Source organism: Daldinia childiae (genome assembly GCF_008694065.1).
Source record: "Daldinia childiae strain JS-1345 chromosome Unknown Scaffold2, whole genome shotgun sequence".
In the NCBI taxonomy this organism is placed as follows: domain Eukaryota; kingdom Fungi; phylum Ascomycota; class Sordariomycetes; order Xylariales; family Hypoxylaceae; genus Daldinia; species Daldinia childiae.
This window is the reverse complement of record NW_022984643.1, coordinates 5,836,084-5,858,645: the sequence shown is the minus strand read 5'-3', so window position 1 is coordinate 5,858,645 and position 22,562 is coordinate 5,836,084. Positions and strand designations below refer to the sequence as shown.

At 45.9% G+C, this 22,562-nt stretch overlaps 4 protein-coding genes across 5 annotated transcripts; 2 read left to right on the top strand and 2 right to left on the bottom strand.

Annotated features, from left to right (window-relative positions):
- Positions 1-2,534: 2,534 nt before the first annotated feature.
- GL218_02430 (uncharacterized protein) lies at positions 2,535-3,064 on the top strand (the record flags this gene model as incomplete). Its single annotated transcript, XM_033578949.1, has 3 exons — positions 2,535-2,571; positions 2,688-2,903; positions 2,970-3,064. The coding sequence occupies 3 exons, from the start codon at positions 2,535-2,537 to the stop codon at positions 3,062-3,064; spliced, it is 348 nt and encodes a 115-aa protein (XP_033438726.1).
- A 963-nt stretch (positions 3,065-4,027) lies between these two features.
- On the bottom strand, positions 4,028-6,595 carry GL218_02429 (putative Rho-GTPase-activating protein 7; the record flags this gene model as incomplete). Of its 2 annotated transcripts, XM_033578948.1 has the most annotated exons (6): positions 4,028-4,455; positions 4,531-5,269; positions 5,324-5,526; positions 5,584-6,193; positions 6,265-6,318; positions 6,374-6,595. In XM_033578948.1, 6 exons carry the CDS (start codon positions 6,593-6,595, stop codon positions 4,028-4,030), a joined length of 2,256 nt encoding a protein of 751 aa, XP_033437817.1. The 2 variants fall into 2 exon arrangements, with proteins under 2 accessions (XP_033437817.1, XP_033437818.1); XM_033578947.1 differs by having other exon boundaries at positions 4,531-5,526.
- Positions 6,596-16,980: 10,385 nt separating this feature from the next.
- On the bottom strand, positions 16,981-17,344 carry GL218_02428 (RmlC-like cupin; the record flags this gene model as incomplete). Its single annotated transcript, XM_033578946.1, has 2 exons — positions 16,981-17,182; positions 17,262-17,344. The coding sequence occupies 2 exons, from the start codon at positions 17,342-17,344 to the stop codon at positions 16,981-16,983; spliced, it is 285 nt and encodes a 94-aa protein (XP_033437816.1).
- Positions 17,345-19,588: 2,244 nt separating this feature from the next.
- On the top strand, positions 19,589-22,211 carry GL218_02427 (1-phosphatidylinositol 4,5-bisphosphate phosphodiesterase 1; the record flags this gene model as incomplete). The annotated part of the gene is made up of 2 exons (XM_033578945.1): positions 19,589-21,558; positions 22,031-22,211. 2 exons carry the CDS (start codon positions 19,589-19,591, stop codon positions 22,209-22,211), a joined length of 2,151 nt encoding a protein of 716 aa, XP_033437815.1.
- Positions 22,212-22,562: the final 351 nt, after the last annotated feature.

Here is a 22,562-nt window from a genome sequence, read left to right as displayed (position 1 = left end):
AATCCAAGTTCATGATCAGTCCCGATCTCCTAGGCATTCACGAGGACGCTGGTCATCTCCCCATTCTCCCCCCGTAACCTACCGAACCTGCTGAATCTATCTTGCCTTACCTTGCTTAGGCTGCAAGGCACCGGGGTGTAACCCGCGGCTATCGTGGCAACCAGATTACACGTATAGTAATCATCATATCAGCTATCAGCTCCTTTTTTTTTTTTTACTTCCTTTCTGCGCCGCAGCGTCAGCCTCTGTTTAAGAATTTGGTTGGGAAGCCTGATAGGGGGTTTCGTTCGGAGATTCAATAGTTTCGCCCCGCGAGTGTGTTCGTTAGGTAAGACGCCGAATAGCTTACACATGCAATATCCGTAATCAGCGGGATGAGGAGCTTTCCAATTTGCAAATACAGATCCAACTCACGACAGACTAAAACGGAGTTAAAGAAATCTAGTAAAGCCTAAAGAGGAATAGGAAAGGGAATTGAAGAGAGAATGGGGGCTGAACCGAGGCCCTGGACAAGCTAAATCTGTTAGTTTACCGGGCAAGCCGGTCCAGATTTGGCGACCCTATCTCCTGGTATATGAGGGTTGTTAAATTCGCCCCCAAATAAATGAATTGAGATGCTACTAATCTAACCCACGACAAATCATATGGTACGTGGGTATCGTGAGATGATGGCACGTTCTACTACTACAACGCACAACATAGGTAGCAGTTGTTATCAAGTTGTTATGGCGCCCAAGGATGCAAGCGGTAATCACAAGACAGGATACTGCTTGATAGGCTCCTTTGTGCGCGGGAAAACCATTTCACAGTTGCGGAGAATGAATTGTTTTGATGATGAAAATCCTTGTGTTATCAAAGGCTACTCCAACACCGTCTCCGGTGTTTCATTGGGCTTTGGGGATTTTTATCAATATTGCTCTCTCGTTTACTTTGTCCCCAAGCCCGGAGGCCCTATCAGCCAGCAGCCAGCCCCAGACGCAGGTCATCAATAACCCGCGTCCGGTCTTGTATCTCTGACAAATGGTTGATTGAATCCCGGCGGTCTTTCGTAGAGAAAGCCCCGCAACCAATTGCCGCATACGAATAACAATCAAAGTCGCCGGAGGCCCATTCGGCCGTGAGTAGCTGTTGTGTATCCAGGTCTACAGATCCAATGCAGGATCGAATCCCTTATGTGTGACGAGTTTGCGTGGACAACTCGGATGCCATATTGGTTAGATGTAAGTGGGTAGAGAGACGACGGCGATGTAACGGAACCGAACATTAGACTTTATTAACTAAACGAGAGTGCTAAATGAGAAAAATGTAGACTTTAATTACTACTATTCTATTATTCTATTTTATTCGTTGGCTTCCTGCAAGGAGAAACAAAGGAGCTCAACCAATTACCGTGGCGACAATTATCCTCGATAAATCTATTGTTACCTGGTACCTATGAGACGTGGTTGGATGCACGTACTTAAGAGGGATACCTATAGCAACATTCGCTCCGCTCCAGAATGACGTTGCTCACTTGTGTGCTGAGATATGAATAGCCACAAATTTCAAATACCTCTTTATAGACGTGTTCGCATGAAATTCCCGGTTCGGAAGTTGAAAAAGACAATAACCCCTCACGGTTGATGTTCCACGTCAATGCCGAAATTTTATTAGGAGAGATCACCGGCGACAGTCGCCTTTTGTAGATTGTCTTCGGAAACTTAGAAAGGCTATCTGCCTCTCTTAACTCGTCTCGTTGGTACTCACTCACCCGTATACAAAAGCCGCATATATTAGGAACCCGCGAACCGGGCTCTTGGCCAGAAATAAGCGGTTGTGCCATTACGCGAGGCGACGCTGATGTCGTACGAAGAAGATTGATGAGACATTGGCAAAAGCCGAACGGGGAGCGACCTCTGGAGATGGAGTTAGGGGATCGCGATGACACAAAAGTGCCGGCCCAAGTACGAAGCTACTCCGCCATTTCCCGCCCTCTTAGATCCTCTACATAAGATTCTCTCAGCTTTCTTCGGTATTTCACTTTTGCATGTACAATGGGTGACACTGGTAATACTTAATATAATGACTCGAGTCGAGTGTCAAAGTCAAGACGAGACGAGATGAGACGACATCGAACTTGAGGTTGGTTACCTTTGTATCGTACCTTTCAATGTTGCAACCCAGGGGGGTATCAATGTTTGTAGGCCACATTATGTACTTCGCACTTAATAAAGTGTGGATAATGAATATACACAGTATAAACCGACTGTATGTAGATCTGTACCTTGGATGTAATCTGGCTGATCCCCGCTGTGTGGCTTCATCGCACAAAGGTGGGGGAAAAGGTAGGAAAGCCCAGTCCACTAAAAAGGGTTTAGCGTATAACGGCATCCTGGTCCGACCCTGCAGCACTTGGATTTAGGCCTAACTTCAATGGATTGCAGCATTGCATCTCAACGACATCACATCTACGTTCCTATAATACACCCAAATACATACAATAACCAACGCCGAGTTACCCGAATAATAGATTCCTAACCAAGGAGAAGGGAAATATGTCCACTAAGAAGGATATGCGAAGGCCGGACCTGGGTAAGAAACTCTCTCATCTGCGCATTACGTATTACATCGCATCGCATCGCATCGCATAGCATAACATAACATAGCATCATGTCGCGTCGCATCAGCTAACACATTCCCCATCACAGTCGTCCCGTACCAGGAGCCCGCGCCCAAGTCCGGCGATAACGCCGAAATCTCCTCGACCCTCTCATCCACACTCCCCATGGCCGCCATATTTACGCGGAACAGGTATATCGGTTGGGCCTCGGTCGTCATCAGCATCCAGAACTGGCTCGGCGAGAGTGAGGAGACCAGTAAGAGCAGCGCCAGCACTCCCGGGTACTTCACCATTGGCATGTCAGGTAAGCACCCTTTCCCTAGTAATGCCCAATATATTACCCCCTCCCGTCTAATAAATAAATAAATAGCCATGGCCCTCGCCGTAACCTACCTTCCGATGTTTCTTCCGCCGCCGCCGAACCAAGCCACCAGCACCGGGCCCGCCGCCCCAGCCGCTGCTTAAGGATATCTAGCAGCATGACCCACGATAACAAGCTAAAACAGGCCGTAGCAGGAATAGGAAACCCTCAGAAGGCCCTAGAGAATAATTGTAAGACCATCGACGGAGGCGGGATAATGTAGTAATTCACTTAAACCCAAGAGACGTATACCGCACCGGGGTTTCACTCCAGAACCGGATTACGGCAGAAGAGATGATTTAGTACCCAAGCCCCCGGGACCTAGACCTTGTAAATATATAAATGCGAGTATAAACTTGGTCTTAGAATCAATTACAAATCATATATGAAGGAAACAGTTACGCCCGCAACAACAGACAATTAGTAATTATTTAAGGTCTTGTGGGCCTCTGTCAAGTCTCTTGCGCGTAAGCACCGAGGTAATCTCATAAGCACATTATATATATAGTAACGGGGCACAGCCTTGCCCTGTCTTGCTTACAACAGACTATGCCAGCACAGATGACAACATAGGTAGCCAAGAGAGGAAACGACCAGGCCTCGACTAAATAGTAACGAAATATGTGATTTTACTCAAAAAAACAACGTTACTGCCAAAAGCCTCTTTACTTTGATAGATCCACGGCGCAAATTTAAAGATTCAGTTATGCACTCAAGTTGATACAAGGCACGGGTATGATGAAAAGGAGCTAACCACCTGAGTAGTCAAGCAAAGCTTTAAGACAAATTATCTTAACCAAGCACCTATCGTACTTATTGCCTTCCCCTTGCCCCTTAACCCCTACCTCATCCCCACCACCCCGTCCCTCCTCCACTAGAAGAAAACAAATTACTCGTTACCTGGGTAGACGATTAAGTAAACTGTAGCATATTACACCGGACTGTACTCTCGTAAAGGGCAGACGAGGGTCTCGCATACTGTACACTCTCGCTACTTTCTCGGGTCCAGTTCTCATCTCAGGGTAATCCTTACGTATGCACCTCTTTCAATGCTCTGCTCCCTAAACCTAATCCTCATCAAAGATCTGGTAGGTATTCTGTAATATCGTATCAACAACTCTGACCTGCCATCCTGCGTCCTGGATATTTGCTCCTGGTGCCGTGCCCATGAGCGTTGGCCCAAAGACAATGGCCAAGTTCTGCGAGTTCATGCGATTGACGGTTGAGTTGTCGATGACGCGGTGCAGGTGGAGTGCCAACGCCCTTAGCGTAGCGTAGTTTGGGTCCGGCAGCGCGTTGATGATGGCGTGTAAGCTGTCCCGCCGCACTACCTCATCGTCGTTCTTCGCCGCCTCAATGAAACCCGCGTAATGCTCCGATGTCAGCAGCGGATCCGGCAAGTCTCTCAAGAACTGTTTTAGTAAGCCTGCTACACTGTTCACGTCATGGAAGAAGTTCTCTGGATTCCGGAAGTCTAGGATCGGCGCGTCTTCGTCTATTTTCCCTTTAAGTTAGCTCTCGCTACCCACTTCATAGAGGGGGGAAGAAAGGGGGGGGGGGGGGGACGAACTAGTATCAAACAAGTGTTTTAACTTGTTCACGTGCGCTGACGAGCCGGAAAGCCTGTAGATACCCTCGACGGTAAGTCCGTACAAATCAACGGCCTGGATACACTGGTAGACGACCATCGGTACGGGTCCTTTACTATTTTCGTATAGCCGCTCCAGGGAAATCCCAAAGACCGGTCCCCTCGATATTGCTCCCTCTGTCTTCGGTACAGCAGCACCATGAGGCGATGTCGACCGCGCCGGAGACTGTTCACTGCGCGGCGGGGCCTGGAAGCCTGTTTGCCCACCTTGTTGTTGAGGACTTTGCTCTCGAGGCGGCTGGTTCTGGAATGGTAAGGCTCCAAGTTGTGGAGGGCCACCCATGCCACCCATACCACCACCATTGAATCGTGACTGGGTCGGAGGGGTTTGTATCGAGTTCCGGACATTATACTGCGGCTGAGGTTGCATACTAGGCTGGTTTAGCATTGCACCATGGCTGAAGCTCCTCTCATGCCCTGCTCCTGAAGGCGGCCGTTGGACTGGTGCCAGTCCAGGAGGAGGAGTGAAATTCTGAGCTGATCCTTGGAACCCAATCGGTGACGATATGGAATCGAACCCTCCAGTCCGAGAGCCCATTGAACCTGGTTGCTGTTGCACTTGTGAAGGTGACCCTTGTCGCTGCTGAGACTGCGGCCGTGTTTGTTGCTGATGCATATGTGTCACCTGATTTAGGGACACATTTTGCTGAGGGTTAAGAACCTGGCTTAAGTTAGCATCGAGCATGGCTCGAAAGTCAGATAGCCGACGACGTACGGGATTCCTCTCGTATTTTGGCTCTGATGATTTAGCCGGTACTTTGCTATGAACGCTGATAATATAGTTCTCCAGGTCCTTCTTGTTGTCGATGGCCTGGACAACTTCTTTTAGACTGCGAGACTGCTGACCTGGTTGAGTGGTGGTCTTCAAAGGACTTATCACCAACCCGTTACTAAGCAATAGCTTTTCATTGAATGAAGCTAATACGTAGTTAATATCATATGCCAAACTTTGTCTCTACGTTCGCATTTACTTACCAAATTTCTGCATTTGCAGAGTAGTGCCAGAGTCGCATTCTCTAATGAGATCTTGCAGCGCCTTGACAGCTTCTGGACGGGTCGAAGTCTCGACGGTTGCTTTTTCAGACTGGTATGCCTGAACTTTGCTCATGTAATCTGTGTCGGCTGCTTGGACCTTACGTAGGAGGTCCTCTTCGTGCTGTGCCGCTGATTTGGGCTTGATACCGAAGACCCTCGGGCCTTGTTTTGCTTCGCCAGTTCTCACTCTGTCATACTCTTCGGCCAGCGAATCGTATTTCATCTTGGACTTGCGCATTGCATTCTCCACATCAGTCAGACGTTGTTCGGCGGCTAAGCCGTTCTGCTTCCATCCTTTGCGGTGTTTCTCGGCCACCGCAGCTACCTCAAGGAGGTCTTCATGCATTTGGTGTAGAGATAACGCAAATTGTATTCCATTTTCGGCCATACGTTCATGTATTGTGAGCATTTCCTCATACGACTGCGCGAACGACCCCTGCCTATGATCTGTGTGGTGGACGCTGTCTTGAGTCGATTTACACAGCTTTTTGAGGCCCTTAGCATGTTGGTCTTCGAGGTCCGACCGCTTCTTAAGAAATGTAGCAAATTCCTACAAGATATAATGATTAGAAACTCGACAAGAATAGTTATAACTGGAGCGTATTATCGAAAATAACTAACCTTGGCAGCTATAATGCTTTGCTTGAGCCTATTTAGCATAGTGGAAACACCAATCTGCACGAAATCAGCCATGTCTTCCTTAGTATGCGACGCCTTGTAGGATTTATACATCTGAAGCGAGCACCTCTTGTACTTCCTTGGACATTTCGGGTTCACCTGGGCTAGAACCCATCGCGGTAGGTTCGAGTACACCACCATTTGTTGAAGAGACGGCACCATCTTCAGGTGGTGGTGGTGTTGCGCTATTCCCTAGTGACATGCTGGCTATGTGCTCGAGCTCGGGAATTTGGGGAGAGTTGAAGTCGGGAGACTGGCGGCCATAGTCTGCCATATTGGGCGAGGACAGTCAGGAGAGATGCGACTTGAATGTGCTTCGCTACTTTATTCTCGACCCCCACAGGATCAATTAACTTTCGTCACACTATTTTAGGTATAGATCCGGGGTAGACTGTTCATGGGCAAGGTCTCAGAAAAAGCTTAGTTGTTGGTGGGAGGGTTGTGAAACGTGGGATCGGGATCGATATTCATGCGACGATGTCAGGCATTTATTATGCAAGCAAGTATCTGTTTTCTCTCCGTCTCCTTTCGGGTCGCAATCGAATGTCGAGTATGGTAATCGGATTATGTGAACTAGAATGTACATTCACGTATTTTTCTTTTCGTGTATCGATTTCATGCAGATGGATAACGAGGCATGTTTGAAAGTCTGTCAACTCAGCAGTGTAGATGGTGTGGTGTGTAGAGTGTACTGTTAGTGTATTAGTGTAGTGTGAAGAAGCTCCAATGTCACGATATCCACATGCAAGGTGGTTCTACTTTGGTTCTATGCTAGGTTAGATAAGGTACTTTAGTCTTTAGCAAACTGAATCTCCCCCCCCAAGTGCAGGCACAAAAACTCTTGTGGCTTAGCAGAGCAAACTACGTAATTCCCTAATCAAACGCTTAACCAAACAGGGCACAGTGCTAAAAGCATAGTTGGGTGCTAACTTAGGTAGCGTAGCGGATACAAGCGAAATGCTAGCTACCGCAGGCCCTGATTGGTCGCCTAACCTTTTACGCTTTCCAGCGGTAAACCGCATTTTGGCCCGCAATTCCCCCTCGGATGGTTGATATGTCGTACTCGGATAGTCGGAATAGTTGTCAATCCTCGTATTACCATAAATAGAGTTATACTCGTATTATTAAGTGACAAGTCAGTCAATTAGTTAAATACGCAAGTAGAAGAAATAAAAACATACCTAGGTACCTATATAGCAAACAGGTTAATATAATCATTTAAAATAGGTACATAGAATAAAAGTAAAGACGGATAAAACCCTCTGATACTAGCAAAATAAAAGCCTTCATACATACTATTAAAGCTATATGCCGTAGTGTAAATGGAAATCAGCAAATTAACCCCTTGTATAAAGATTCCCTAATAATTTTGAAAATCCAACATGTAGTCTTTCGGAGGGAATGCTAGACAAGACAAATATAGCTTGCCATCTAGAATATTGGTAAAATACGTGTTAAATTAGAGATGCAACTAGGCTATTGCTCTTAGATGCTAGTGAGTATAATAGAGCTTGTTGGTGCCAAAACTTTAACCTATGTAATAGGAGGATGGATGGGATATTATTAAGAAGTCATATACTATTGTGCATGCGACACTTTTTTTGTTCTGTAAGCTCCCATGTCATATCCTTCTTCTTATGCCGCAATATCTCTTGTTCTATTCATTTGGATGATATCGACCCGTCCAGATCACCTAAGTTGGTAGTCTATAATATTAGTTTCACGTCACCACCTCCAGATAGACTAGAAGGCGCAGATAATTTTATCTCGCATTTATGTATCTCTTATTCCTTGCTGCTATACTATATGTACAGTTCTAGCAACATTAGGTAGCAACAGCTACTCGTATACCTGCCAAGTCCTGATGCCATAGCGCCTAAATAGAAGAAAACGACGTCCCTGTTTCCGAATGGGTATAGAATGTGCGTCCGTCAATACGTGGTATCATTTTCCATTTATTAGAACAGAAGAAAAAAACACAGCAAACTGTTCTTCCCAGTCTGCGTCATGACCGTTGCCTAGTGTCGTAAATTGTTGCCGTTATCATCCAGAATCAAAAATCCACCTTGTTCTTGTAGTATGCTACATATCAACCACAGGAACACACTCTTTCACCTGATAAAGGAAAATGATTTGTGATAATGAATGCAGTGAGGGAAAGGGTCACATGGTAGCCATTGGGTTACCTCAAAGTAAAACGCCGGGGAAATGCGGGATATCAAGGAAATAATTAGAAATGTTGAGATGCATCTCAAGTCAAAATGCAAAAAGCACAAGGAAACCCTTGCAATTCAACTCTTAGGAAAGGCAGTAGGGCATGTAATTTATTGCCAGATCGGCATGTGACGATAAGCGGGAGAGTGGTAGGAATGAAGAACCCGATAAGGCATGGGGTTACCTTGCTGATCCAAACTTAGGTGCCTAGTATGGTGCCGAGGAGGGGGTGTAGGATGTTGTATATGTTGATCCCATTGTTGGTCTAATTGCTGTGGCAATGACATTGACCGACCACTCCAAGGATTCGAGACGTATGTCTGTCCGTTGCGAGACAATGATGGGTAGGGGCCGTTATCCCGAGCACAGCTGTCTTGCGGCACAATATTATACTCATCATAACTAGGCCGACGATGTAATGGTAAATTGGGTTGCGAATGGTGTGATTGCCGGAAGAAGGCTGGCCCAGTAGTTACAGCGCTTCGTCGACTCGACTGACTTGCAAGTGAACTTCGACGGCTATAATCGGATGAGCGTCGAGAAAGGGAAGGACCATGGTCTATCTGAATATCCCAGCTAGGCGCCTGATCTACCACTTCCGGTCTGAGGCTTGTGGGCTGAACACCGTTTAGTGTAGGCAGAGAAGAAGACTTATCAATGTAACGATGAGCTTGGCCGGAAGGGTAACTTTGGAAATTCTCCCGACTCGATCTTCTGGATACCATAGTCTGATTTGCCGCGAAAGTACCCCTCACGTCGGGGGTCGTCAAATTGCCTTCTCGACTCCCCTTACTAGAGTAGAGAGGTCGACCTGGCCGGCCCATGTTTTCTGGAGGGGTTGACTTTGACCTCACAGGTGAAGGAACTCGTAAAGAACCTATATTCCGAGTTCTCATACTAACGGGCGGGGGGCTTTTAGAAAATCTCGAACTTGGTATAGGTGGTGGAAGTTCAAGGGATATTGCAGAGTGCGGTTTGCCTTGAGAGAATTCATAACTACGTCTGGTATTTATCATCCTCGATCCCTCTTCCATATGTCCCATTACAGTATTTGAGCTAGGCTGTCGCGGAATGTATGTAGAGTATCTCGTTCTGTTGTTTGATGTGGTAACGTTAGTGGAACTGTTAGTGGAACTGTTAGGGTCTCCATTGGTTGTTCTAGGTGATGCGACCTGAACGAGCTTATTTTCCGGGGATGTTTTCATGATCGTAGGTGGCTTAGGAGACGCATCATAACTTCGAGCGGGTACAGGTTTACGGCGGACCGACTTCTTCGATAAGGTGGATGAATTGTCCGTAACCTTTGATTCAATAGAAACTGATGTCCCTTGATTTCGATCTGGAACTATTATTTGGCCGCCTAAGGTTTTCGGAGAGAGATCTTCATCCTGGAGTAGCTCTGCACTTCCAACACTTAGGATTGTTCCCAGTGTCTCTTTGCTAGCTGCAGACCTTAGAGCCAATTTCCTGAACGACATAGGCCTTGACCCTGAATGCATTTGAAGTTTTGCATGCATATCCCTAGAGATAGCAGGAACACGTGCATATCCAACAGGATGCGTATTATTGGTAGCGAGCGGTGCTCGACTTCCACTTAAAAATCTCTGTAGTTTTCCGGGCTTGCGGAAGCCAGTGGTAATGCTTCGACTAGGACTGGATGTAGGTGGACTACGTAGAGATGTCCGGTAAGTTTCGGTGCCACGGCTGGGATGATTCCACGTATTGCGTGATGGTAAGGCTCTTCCTGGCGCCTGAGTAGGCTGAGAAATGCCTAATGATCTGGGGGCTTGCTGAAATTGCGGCGAATGTCCTCCTGGCGTCTTGGGGCTAGCAGGAGCAACAAGATGGGGATCTTTCATAGGTACCGGCGGAGGGGATAATTCGTTAGATGACTTAGAAATATCAACACTAGCTGTCGCGATAATAGGACTCGTGGCCTCTAATTCTCCGGTGCGCCTGGTTTGCTTCACACTAGTATCGCTCATAACCTCAAGAGTGCGGTCTTTTTCGGGAGCCTGTAGCCTTGAAGAAAGCGATCGCAGTGAAACACTTGAACTATAGCCTGAATCTGCCTTGGATAAAGGCGCGGCCGAGTACTCTGAAGCAGGACTCGCAATGCCACTATCTGACCTACTGATCTCTTTGGAGCTCCTCTCTTCTGCCGCTGGCTTCGTGCAAGGTGGCACAGACTTCGCGTTTGGGTCAATTCGTACATCTAGAATCTCGACTGATGAATACTCGTCCTGATCGTCGTCTTCGAACAATTTATCCTCTATAGCCGTATTCTTGCTAGTAACGTATATATCTGGGATAATCATCTTCTCATCATTAAGCGTTGGTGGATTTATCTGATGCTCGCCTAGAAGCTCTCCGAACTTCTGAGACGATATAGAGCGTGCAGAGGTCGCTTCTTCGACATTAGAGTTGATTTGGATTTCAACTCCCGGAACTGAAACCTCGGGGCCTTGAGTCTGAATGTGGTTGGTTGGAGCCGCTTGTACCTTTCCAAAATAATCTTCTGCTGTACCATTACTTGCTAATATCCCGGTATCTTCGTACTTGGTATCACCATCAGGATCTCGAATAGGGCTCCTTGCCGGGCTCCTTGCTGGACTGCCATTTGTAATTCGGAGGGTGCCAAGCTTAAAAGCGCCTGTCTGTGTATATTCTCCCTCGCAAGGGGTAAGTGCACGGGGTACAGGCTCTGGATTGGTTAACCGATGAGGCAAACTAATTGTACCAATACCCATCGACTCCATAGACTCTCGACGCGCTGGGGTAGAGGGGACACTGTATCTCGTCTTCTGCTTTGGAAGGTCCGCGTCTATTCGCACTTCACGAGTAGCAACGCCAGGAGTCATAAAAGACCTCCGTCGCATAGGGGCATATAAAGATAAGTCAGAATTACTTTGAGTTATTGACGGAGGCGCCTCAGGGATTGACGGTCGTCGTCCCCTGAGGTCGCCCCGTATCGTTTCGGAAATGTGTATTCGATTCTCCAAACCAACCGAATTATCTTCGCGAGACGGTTCGTTAACGATATTTAACAAGCGTTGAGCCTCGTAAGAGAAAGGGTCGTAATTAAACGAAGTTCGTGACGTATTCTTAGACAAGCTCCTAATGATGATATTTAGCTTATACCTCTATAATGAAAAACAAGCATCATAGCTTACACTTGGACAGAAGCTTGGCCATAGTTATAGCCTTCATTGAATCCATTTCCTGGAAAATCTATCCTATTTGACCAACGCTCTTGCGGAAGATCTGGTACCTCGACACTGCTACTTCTCCGATGATGCCTAGGTACGTCTTTGGAGGTATTGGAACGGAACAGTCTCCTCGAAATACGATGTCCTAAATCTAACCCTTTCTCGCTGCTTGGCACGCTTACGGATACGACAGGATCCTTTTCAGGAAGCATCGGCGGGGCTGCAGATATAGGAGCGTGGGGGAGCGAGGCACGTCTCGCTGCCGGGGAATGGCGCGGTTGGTTTGAGGCGCCATTGGTATTCAACAGGCCAGCTGCGGTAGGATTACCTGTCTTAGGTTTCGATAGTTTCTGAGATGCTCGGTGACCCTTCCATGGAGCTTCGGCGGAGATCGAATTCCCCATGATGTTGGGTGAGGGCAAGGCCGAAAAACCGGCGCGGTACTAATATTAGGCAAGCATTGACAATTCCATGCCGGTAGCTTCAACAGAACATTAGCATTAGCGATCAACGAACCACACTAATCTCATGTAAAAGGGAATAGACAAGCTCGGATCGAGAACGGGTACGATTCAAGATTTGAGAATGAAGGAGGCTTTAAGACAGGTATTATAAAGCGTATTATAAAGCAGTCTGGGTTACACCCCGAGATCCAAGGTCACATATATGGATGGATAAGATGTTATTGATCTAGATGGTGAGTTGGGGGTTGGGAAAGGTGCGGGATGATGGATTAATAGGAAATACGCAACACCCCCGGTCCTGTTTATCTCAGTCCGTACGCGGTGTGTATCTTAAGAAGACGAATATATTGACTGACCGAGTTATCTGAGCTACACACTGAGACGGAACGAATGCGGCGGCATTAGTTAAGATGTTGCTTTATTCACATATATCTTATAGGAGATAGATCTGCGCCCATGACTACATATATTATGTAGGGGCTGTGAAACAAATAAAATAGACAAAGGAGAAAAGAGTGTTATGTGCAGGATTTGATGTAGAGGTTTGCGTACACTTACATATATGTTTACCTTAGGAGGTAGGTAGTTGTGGTTATGTTACATGAGGTAGGTAGGTATGTATGTATGTTGTTGTATGTTGTTATGCACATATGTACGGTGGGGTTGAGTTAAAAAAAAAGATAGAGCAAGTGAAAGAGACAGAGAGATGCATCCATGAACTATGGCTGGGAATATAAAAGTTATTGGTACTTATTGGTCCAGGATTAAAGTGTGAGATGCGGGTCTTGGAAGTCTTGACGCAGAAGAAACCTGAATTTGGAACTTGATCTTGACTGAGTTTAATGGGACATCGAGATCTGGAAAATTAAGACAAGACTTGTATGTTACTTTTGCTACTTCAGCGCGGCAACTGAGACGCTCAACTTTCCCATACTAAAAACTATGGGAACTATGGGAAGCCACGGAAATTAGCATTCTAGATTTCTGGTAAGGTAAGAAGGCACAAAAGTACATATGTTGTACGCATTTAGCAGTCGCCTTTAAAGTATTACACAAAGTACCTCTTTTCTAAAGGTCCGCTTATAAGCCCCGCCAACCGGCTGCTCCCTGCATCTGTCTGATCTTCATACCCTTGCAATCTCCATTCCTGCACCGATTGGAGACCGGAATTGACCTAAGTTGGGAAAGCTAGAGATACATACACACTAAATCAAGACCGTGTACCTATTAGTACCTATCAACTTGTCAACTATCTAAGCAGCTAAGGCATTCCCGAATTCTATTATTTGATCACTACATGAGGTACTTTAAACTCTAAGCTGCATACTAAAGTAAACAAGGATTACGGAACTTTTATAGCTAAGGCTAGAACTAGTATAATTTACAATAACTAACTAGTTATTCAAAAACCATAGTTACTTGATTAGATCAATTATACTATTCTAGCCTAAACCGAGCTATCTGTCCGAAGATGCCACAAAGATAGTTATATGCCACCGATAGTTTATCCTTGCTCATATATGCGAGACAATGGGTTCGGTTGCACGAATCCATCATCGCTATAGTACGGTACTGTTCTTTTCTTCTATCAGATATCAACTATATACCTCTGCTGAATACGGAAAGTCCTTCGCTAAGCTATACTTGATACTTAACCCCATGAATTAAGGCTACTATACCTTATTTCATCCCGTTGTCTCCGATATCCGACATTCTACAAGGATGAGACCGAAGTTCAACAACTCAATGTTATGTAATACTTACATACGATATATTCTCACTTACACATAGGTAGAAAACCAACTCACATCTACGTTAGGTCAAATCTCCGGGATTCTAGTTATCGGTATCCGTCATGCTATCATCACAAATACACGCGTCTCGGCCTGATCTTTTTTTTCCCTATATCCACATACGCATATACCTATCATGTATGTATGACTTATAGAGCAATCTTAAGCTTCGATAACACAAGTACGACTGACGTTGCATCTTGCGGAGCAGGACCAAGACCAGCCACAAAGACCGGGGGACACAAGATTACAGGGTTATGCTAGTAATTCTCTAGGATTACCGCTTCAAACACTCCGGCCCTGTTCACTGTTCTTTTGAGCCGGCGCTTCTAAATCTCATATACCTATCCAACTAATTCCTCGACAAAAGGAATACTTCCTCTTCCTGACACTTCCGACATTGCTCTCCACACGGTTTAATATTGGGTAATCCTTTAGAAGCCGCCGACAACATCGAGAACGTCACTTGCGGAAGAGCCTCGTACATAGCGTCGGATTTAACACACGCGCTACATTGTTTACGGAAATACAGAAACACGTTAAGCGTCTCCAATCAAAGAGGTCGGTAGTCTACAGTACTAGTATGTTTACACCAATGAAATGAAGAAGGGATCGATTCCGCAACGTCGTAATCGTAAAGATTTCCCCCTTCCCCCCCACTTGATCCTATTCAGAATTTACAAATGTCGCGAAACCTTGATTCGGTGTTGACGTCCCGAAACTTCTGTTCTTGCCTGACCACCTACATACATAGGACATATGCAGGTTATTTTGGTGACAACAAATCTTCCTTTTCACCGCCTTATTGTACAACAATCAGCTGTTTCATGTATGCGGTTGCCGTTTGCTAATACTGACGCAAGAATAATGAAGTTTCCCATTTTGGTTATCTCCTTTCTCCGATGGCGGTCAAGAATTCCCAGGTCACTACATATGTATCAATATTAGTATAAGTCGATCTAAGTTCTAACGTTTCTCTACATTCGAAATAGGGAGAAGTGTATTCAAGACATCTATCTATGACACTATTGACAATATACAGAGCATGCGATTAAACTTTTGATACCCTTGGTGCAGATCGTTGATCAGCGCGTTACAGGAAGACGGGATGTCCCATTAGACTGCAGTGCGACTTCATTCATAACTCGCCATCATTCGTTCTTGTCGTCGTGCTACCGCATGCTCTATGCATACTTCTTACGCAAGCTTCAATTAAGCCCCACGACAGAAGGATGCGGCTGATTTAGTATATTTATTTGGACCGGCTAAACAAGCCGAAGTCGTAGGAACATATTCATGTGAGAATATGCTTCATTTAATTTTATTTCTATAGCCAGGGAAGCTAATCTAGTTTATAAGTAGGTAGCTAAACTAAAAGAACATATACCTATACAATATAATTTGACTTGAAATATACCTACCTAGGTACCTAATGTATCTTAGATATTTCAACGGTATGGCCGATACACCCGCTTATCACTTCTAACGACGCCTCTCAGCATGTCAATGCAGGACGATAACCTCAAATGCAAACTTCGTGCATGTATAACCGTTGCCCCGCTGCTCAACAGCGGGCATCGAGCTACAACTTCCGATAGGAGTTGGGAGATGTTTCAACCCGCCCGGCGCCGTGGCTAATGCCCGCCGCGTAGTGTAACCGACACCCTCACGGTTTTTGATAGGTATAGATTTGAGGACTCGTCAGCTTCCCGGAATGTGGTGATACAAGCCCGCACAAGATCGATATTACACGACATCTTGCCGCAATTTGTTAGTAAGTATTATATCTACATACATGTTTGTTTAGTTCGTGTGGTTGTACATTTGAATGATAGGGCGGAAAGTAAAAAGATTTCAGCTGATTATGTGCGATCTTAAACTATTGACGCTTGTCTAACTTGAACCTCAGTGATAATCGTACTCAACTAGCGATCTAAGGTTATCGGTCTGCCGGCTTGTTATCGCTCTATGGGGTCTACTAGTGGTGGCGACATCATCCGAGATGCCGTTTCTGAGGTCATCGCCATTATTCTAGTCGCCGCCCGTGACGAATACCTGCATGAGGTCACTTAAAGAGGAATTTCAGACACCGGCATGCCCGATCCGATAAAATAATCATCAGTCATGAACTTATTCGAGTGGGGAGTCAATTCGCTATAGAATTCCTCTTTCAACATGGCAAAACTAGATCGGACTTGCCGCCTCTGAAGGGCTATACGGAGCTCCGAATCCGTCTAATAAGCCCTACATGTTTTGATCATTCACCTTAGCAAATCCCGAGGAGTATAGAGGTAGTAGCCGATTTCCATAGATTTCCGAGGCTAAGAGTCCCAAACGGGACCTAGTTTTACGAGGAGCCTGGATTAAATGTTGCGATGGTCTCTCGATTTGTGCATGCCTCACATGATGTTTAGACATGTAAGACTACGAAAACTTTTTTCTTACTTGGACTGAGGTCGATAATGTAATTTCTACCGCGCATATTATGACAAAGCTCCAGCAAGCCACTGCTCCATGTGGGTATTATAGAATCGCAGTCTTTCGTTCTTATCATTAGACGGTTAGGAGAATGTTATAAACTCGGGAGCCTCTCTAATATTTGTATATAGAACTAGGCGCACCGTCACTACGTTCCTTCCCCATAGGCTCATACCATACCTACAGGCTGATCGAATGGCTGATTCACTCATATCAAAAGGGATATCATACAGATGGCGGTTGGAGCCACCGCCACAGTCGCCCAGGCATATCGGAAGCCGAAGATTTCTGTTTCCCACAGCCGAGATTAGCATACGCCGAGAATGAAGCTTAATGCCCATAATTGATCTTGTCTCATGAAAAGAACTATTTGTCTCCACTCTATTTATTAGTTAGTATGTATCCAGTTGCCCCGTCGCTGTTAGAACCACACGACGACCTCTACGTCTGTAATATCTTACCACCCTTTATTCGACATTGCTACTGTTCGCTAGACGAAGGTTATTCGCCAATGACGTATGTACATCCATCATTGCCTATCCAAACCTCGTGAACTCGGCCGGCGTCGACATCAATGCGGTCGCCGACCGTGTATGTCTTCTTCTCCGGATCAGCGTCCTTGGGGTAGGTGATGGTGAGCTGGCCATCCAGGATCAGATGCGTTGTCAGGCCGGTATGAGAGTGCGGCCTGTAGTAGGCATTACTGCATAAGTATTGTGAGTTAGCACTGGCATCTCATGATTCCTTTTTTTACATTCGTTGACGTAGGGCCTGAAACATACGGGCCGTCAGTCCAAGTGAAGACGTGAGAAAAGCCCCAGGACCGCACTTCCGCCTCATAATCCCTATGGGTCTTGTTCGACATGACCGACCTAATAAGTGACCACCTCCGTTTCCTGCTGTCGATACCTAAGTGAGTTGAGTTGAGTTGGCCGGTGGATATGGTCGATTTATTAGCACAGCCAGCTTTTAATGCCTAAGGTTGACTACCAAAGAGAGAATAGGCTTGACTAACGTGGCTGTGTTTTATTGTTTTGGTGAGTTGGACAACTTGGGGTAAAAGTCTTTCAAGAAATCATGACGTTGCTTCGGTCTGCAGCCTTGCGTTCATTTCCAGGTTTAGACATGAGCGTCGGACAACTCCTCCTCCCTCCACCCCCCCTTTTTTTACCCCAGCTTCACGTGCTGCTTAGGTTAGTTAATTCCACTATATTAGGTACATTAGGTACATGTAGGTAATCAATTGGGGCTGATAGATGGAAATTGCGTTGTTTGGTTGTTATTGCAACTGCAACTGCAACTCATATTCGACTATAATCATGACATTTCCACATTTCCACATTTCCTCTTTCCTGGTCGCACATCTGCATGTCCATTTTTTTTTTCTTTTTGCTTTCTGCAAGCACCCAGTCAGTAGCGAAAAATAAAGGCTCAGTCTTGGAATTTAGCCTTTCTTAAAGAATTAACATTTACGCATATATAATTCCACCGTTTTTGAGGTAGTAAAATTATAAAAATTACCTATAATGATAATAAAGGCTAAAGAGCTAATATATAATTTTTTTTCCTTTTTTCAACCCTTTTTTCATGCTTATTTTGAATATATTATATGGTGTTGTTTTGGAGGGAGAATGCCAAGACTGGGCCTTTAATTTTCGCTGGGGGCTGGCACCGCGCAAAAACTCCATTTTGCAATGCCCTGTGCTTACTTATTCCTAACTTCTTAAGAAACATTTACAACCATTGGATTGCTCAGTGAGGCGCAGCCATCGATAAACCATCTTAGCCGCATCAAGTCATTCCCATTCCGTCATCTCGTCCACCCAATTCTACCTTGGGCCGATCGATTTGCGATTCAAAATCGCATTGTCTTTACGAAGCGGGGTATGCGCCGCTTTTTCAAGGTCGATAGGTTCTTTTGCTAGCTTCAGACTTTGACCTGAAATTAGTTTCTTTTCTTATCAAAACCTGAACTTATATCATGCACCCTAGAGTTGTATTAGAGCCTTTCAGCTGTGCTCGAACATTCAGACAAGCGAATTGTATTGTTCAAAAGAGTGGAGAGTAGCATTAGTGGACTTATCAACTCGCCGTTGACTTGCATGTCCACTATATCATCTCCAGCTGTCGGTCATCAATTGGGGGCCAATCGTTACTATCCGCTACTGTCAAGCTGTAAAGACTCCGCCCCCAGATGCTTCAGGGCCCATGGCACGGCACGCCTTAGGCTGACCTAAACCCGTCTTTGACGACAGTAGCGGTCTGGGCATATGCTAAGCTGTGCGTTAATCAATTCGGCAACCATTAAATTTATTCTTCTGCCTCGCCTCCAACATTTTTCTTCTCAGGTTTTATTTTAACATTTTCGTTCCTGAAATCCCTAAGTTGGTATTACCCAGGTTTTCAAGATCCTCCAGGAACGTCAACTATAGTTCTCTTGGGTGGTGGGCAACCAAGACATACAGGGCCCGGTCCCACGGTACAGCCCTACGAATAGTAGCTTATTTCAGGGATCGGCTCCCCTGAAACGGTCGGATTGGTCGTGTTCTAAGTTTCTACTACAGCAGTGGGGCCGCTTGTTCTGGGTTTGTGCTGGGTTTGTGCTGGGATGAGGCTGCACCCTGTCCATAGCTGAACCTGAACCATAACTCGAACTTGAACCTTTACGCTTTCGCTCTTTTTGCATTTCTCTTCATTTCGCATTACAAACCCTCTCGCGTCATACGTTGTCTGCGTGTACAATTTTCAATTCCTTTGATTTTCGAATTACTTACTTTGTCCATTGTCTGTCACGTTGTCCAAAGCCGTTAAGCTCATAGTTTCATATCTACCTACGAATACCTATCATCCTAGCCGAGTTCAAGAATTATTCCTACCTGACCCTTTAAAAGGGGAGCGACGCCTTTACTCTAATGCCCTTCGACAATACCTTATTTTGCTCGACCAGGGCATAAATTAAAGAGGCGACACTTCTCAAGGAAGATCTGAGCTAATCTATAACTACTAACTCAATGTGTTTTAACGTAAGCCTATAGTAACTTGACGCGGTCCCCATTTCTTCCATATTAAGATGAGGGCTTTTGAGTGAGTACTGATAGTTATACGACAGATGCGGAGACGGACGAACAACGCGACACCGACGCGCTCGGTAACGATTCGGCGACGACTAACGTTGAATTCCGAGCTTGGGACCAATTCGATTAAAGCGCTTAAGCGAGCAATCGCTCTAGCTTCATTTATCACGCCAACGGCTGTGCACTTCCAAGATGGAGAAAAGGAAGTATATCTAAGCGCTGCTATTCAACGACATCTACGAAAACTTTACGACTCCCTTCGTCGAGGGGAAGCTTTCTTGTCACGCCAAGCCTTTAAAGACTTCCTCGAAATCGTCCAGGGCAATAAAGCTCCAGTTTTAAAGGAGGAAAGATACAAATTTGAGAAGTTCCTCGAGGTGTGGTGGCTAGGGTTTGGTCTTCAAGCAGAGAAGCCCATCTCCCTTGAACAAAAAGACCTCTCGAAACCTATAAGCAATTATTTTATTAGCAGCAGCCACAACACGTACTTATCCGGCAACCAGTTATCTGGCCGAAGCACAGCGGATGCTTACAGGCGCGTTCTTAGAAGAGGATGTAGGTGTGTGGAGATAGATGTGTGGAATAGTGATTCGCAAAGCTCCACGCCGGACAATCCAAGAGAACCGTCGGCGAAGCCAACTTCGAGATTTGAACACGTTCGTCACCTCTCCGGGGGAAGTCTACATACAGCTGCCGCTCATTTCAAGGATGCTGTAGAAGAGACGGTTGAGAAAGCTCGATTAAGACTAGGTGTCGAGAAAGTCCACAGCCATAGTCCAAGATGCAGCAAGTCCGAGCTGGCGCCGCCGCCGTTTGGCCGAGAGATTGGTGCTGCCCTTGATCCGGCCTCCCTTGCCAGCGAACTTGATGCTGAGCGTCTATCTATAAGATCTAGACCGTCGTTACCACCGGACGAGCCGATTGTGATGCACGGTTATACCCTTACAACACCCGTTGGATTTCGGGAGGTTTGTAAAGCCGTTCGCGAAGTGGCCTTTGAGACGACCAATTTACCCATTATTGTCAGTCTAGAAGTTCACGCCGACCAGGAGCAACAGGGTGTTATGGTTCAAATCATGAAGGAAGAATGGGCTGGTTTACTAGTCGATAAACCCCATGAAAATTGCCCGAATGGCCGAATGCCAAAGCTAGAGGAACTGCTTAACAAAATACTCATCAAGGTCAAGAGGGCCTCGCCAAGCTTAGATGGGACTATGTCGACATTATCACCTCACACCACGATTGATGATGACGCATCTGGGTCAGAGGATGATAGACCTATTCTCCAGAATGGCGCCAAGAAGCCTAAGGTTCCTATATGTGAGGCTCTTAGTTCTCTTGCTATTTATACTCATAGCGAGCACTTTACGAACTTCGAGTCGCCAGCTGCTAAAATCCCCTCGCACATCTTCTCTATAAACGAGAACAAGATTTTTGAACTCATTGCTTCTAAACACTTTGAGCTATTCTCTCACAATCGACATTTCTTTATGCGTGCCTATCCAAAGGGCTTGCGATGGGACTCGTCAAATCTGGACCCGTCACACTTCTGGCGCAAAGGTGTACAAATGGTAGCTATGAATTGGCAGTCTTGGGATGAAGGCATGATGCTCAACGAAGCCATGTTTTCGGGTGAGCATGGTTGGGTACTGAAGCCGCCAGGATACCTCAGCGAAGACGCGTTTACAGCTCCAGAGGATGCTGGCCCTCAGAGCACTCTCGATCTTGTCATCACCGTGCTCGCTGGCCAACATATTCCGTTGCCCGAGGGTACTCACAGTAGCAACTCGAGATCCCTGAGACCCTATGTAAGGTGCGAGTTACACGTCGAAAAGATAGAAGAGCGATTCGGAGCCTTTATCGACGGGGGTGGTAGGGTCCGCGAATGCGAGTACAAACAGAAGACAGGGATCGGGAAGACGGATTACCCAGATTTCGGCAGTGTCAAAAACGAACTTCATTTCCTTGGTGTCAAAAGGGTCATAGAGCAACTCAGTTTTGTCAGGTAAGAATTTGCCGCCCGTGTTTTCTTTCCCGTCGTATTCTCATTTCAAAAATTTCCCCGATACGTCTTCCCGCCGGGCACCCACATATCCGGATCCGGATAGTCGGGTTTTCACTATGATATACATATCCAATAATTCACGTGTTCCGAGCCGGGGAGTCGCCGGCGGCTGAGCTTGCATGTGCAACGAACCGTTGAGTGACGGAAAGGAGGATGTGATATATCACAACAGGCCATTGCCCCTTAGAACTGTTCGCGGGAGCGAAGCGAGTCCTAGAGCAAACGACCACCTAGCGTTGGTCCTTTTTTTTTTTTTTTTTTTTGCTACTCATATTCGCTCGCTACGTTCCATTACGTCTCATTTATCAGTTGTGTAACAGACGGGTTCCTCCCTAGTCTGTGATATTATGGAGTGTTCCTGAAGATCCCGATTTGTTCATGAACCCTAGCTTACGAATTCTTCTCTATCTAGGTTCAAGGTGGAAGATGACACGCCTCGACTCATGTCGCTAAATCGCGACCCATTTCTTGGCTGGGCATGCATCCGCCTCGACCGTTTGGCGACGGGTTACCGCTTTATACAACTCTTAGACACCCATGGCAACAAGACGCCGGGTGTCGTTCTCATCCGCGTGGATAAGAAATTTCATTGACGCAATTTTATTCGAACGGGCGAAGTCGGAGGCGGTATTCACTGTGTTTGACACCGCTTATGTGCCACAGGATTAGCAGTCTATTACTTGTCATGTATGACTGGGTATACCGAAAACCAAAACCAAGGTCTTTTTTTTTCTCCCCTCGACCTACCCCGACGCCCATTTCCGAAACCAATTTTACTTATCATTTTATTATTATAAATATTCGATCATCCATGTTTCAAGGAAAAAGAAAAGGGAAGCGGGCAACCGGCGAATATCTACGGTAGATTGTGCTAGGGAGGCGCAAGTTTAAGCATCATCATTACCATCCATTATTTTTAGCGAACTTTTTTTTTTATCTTCTAT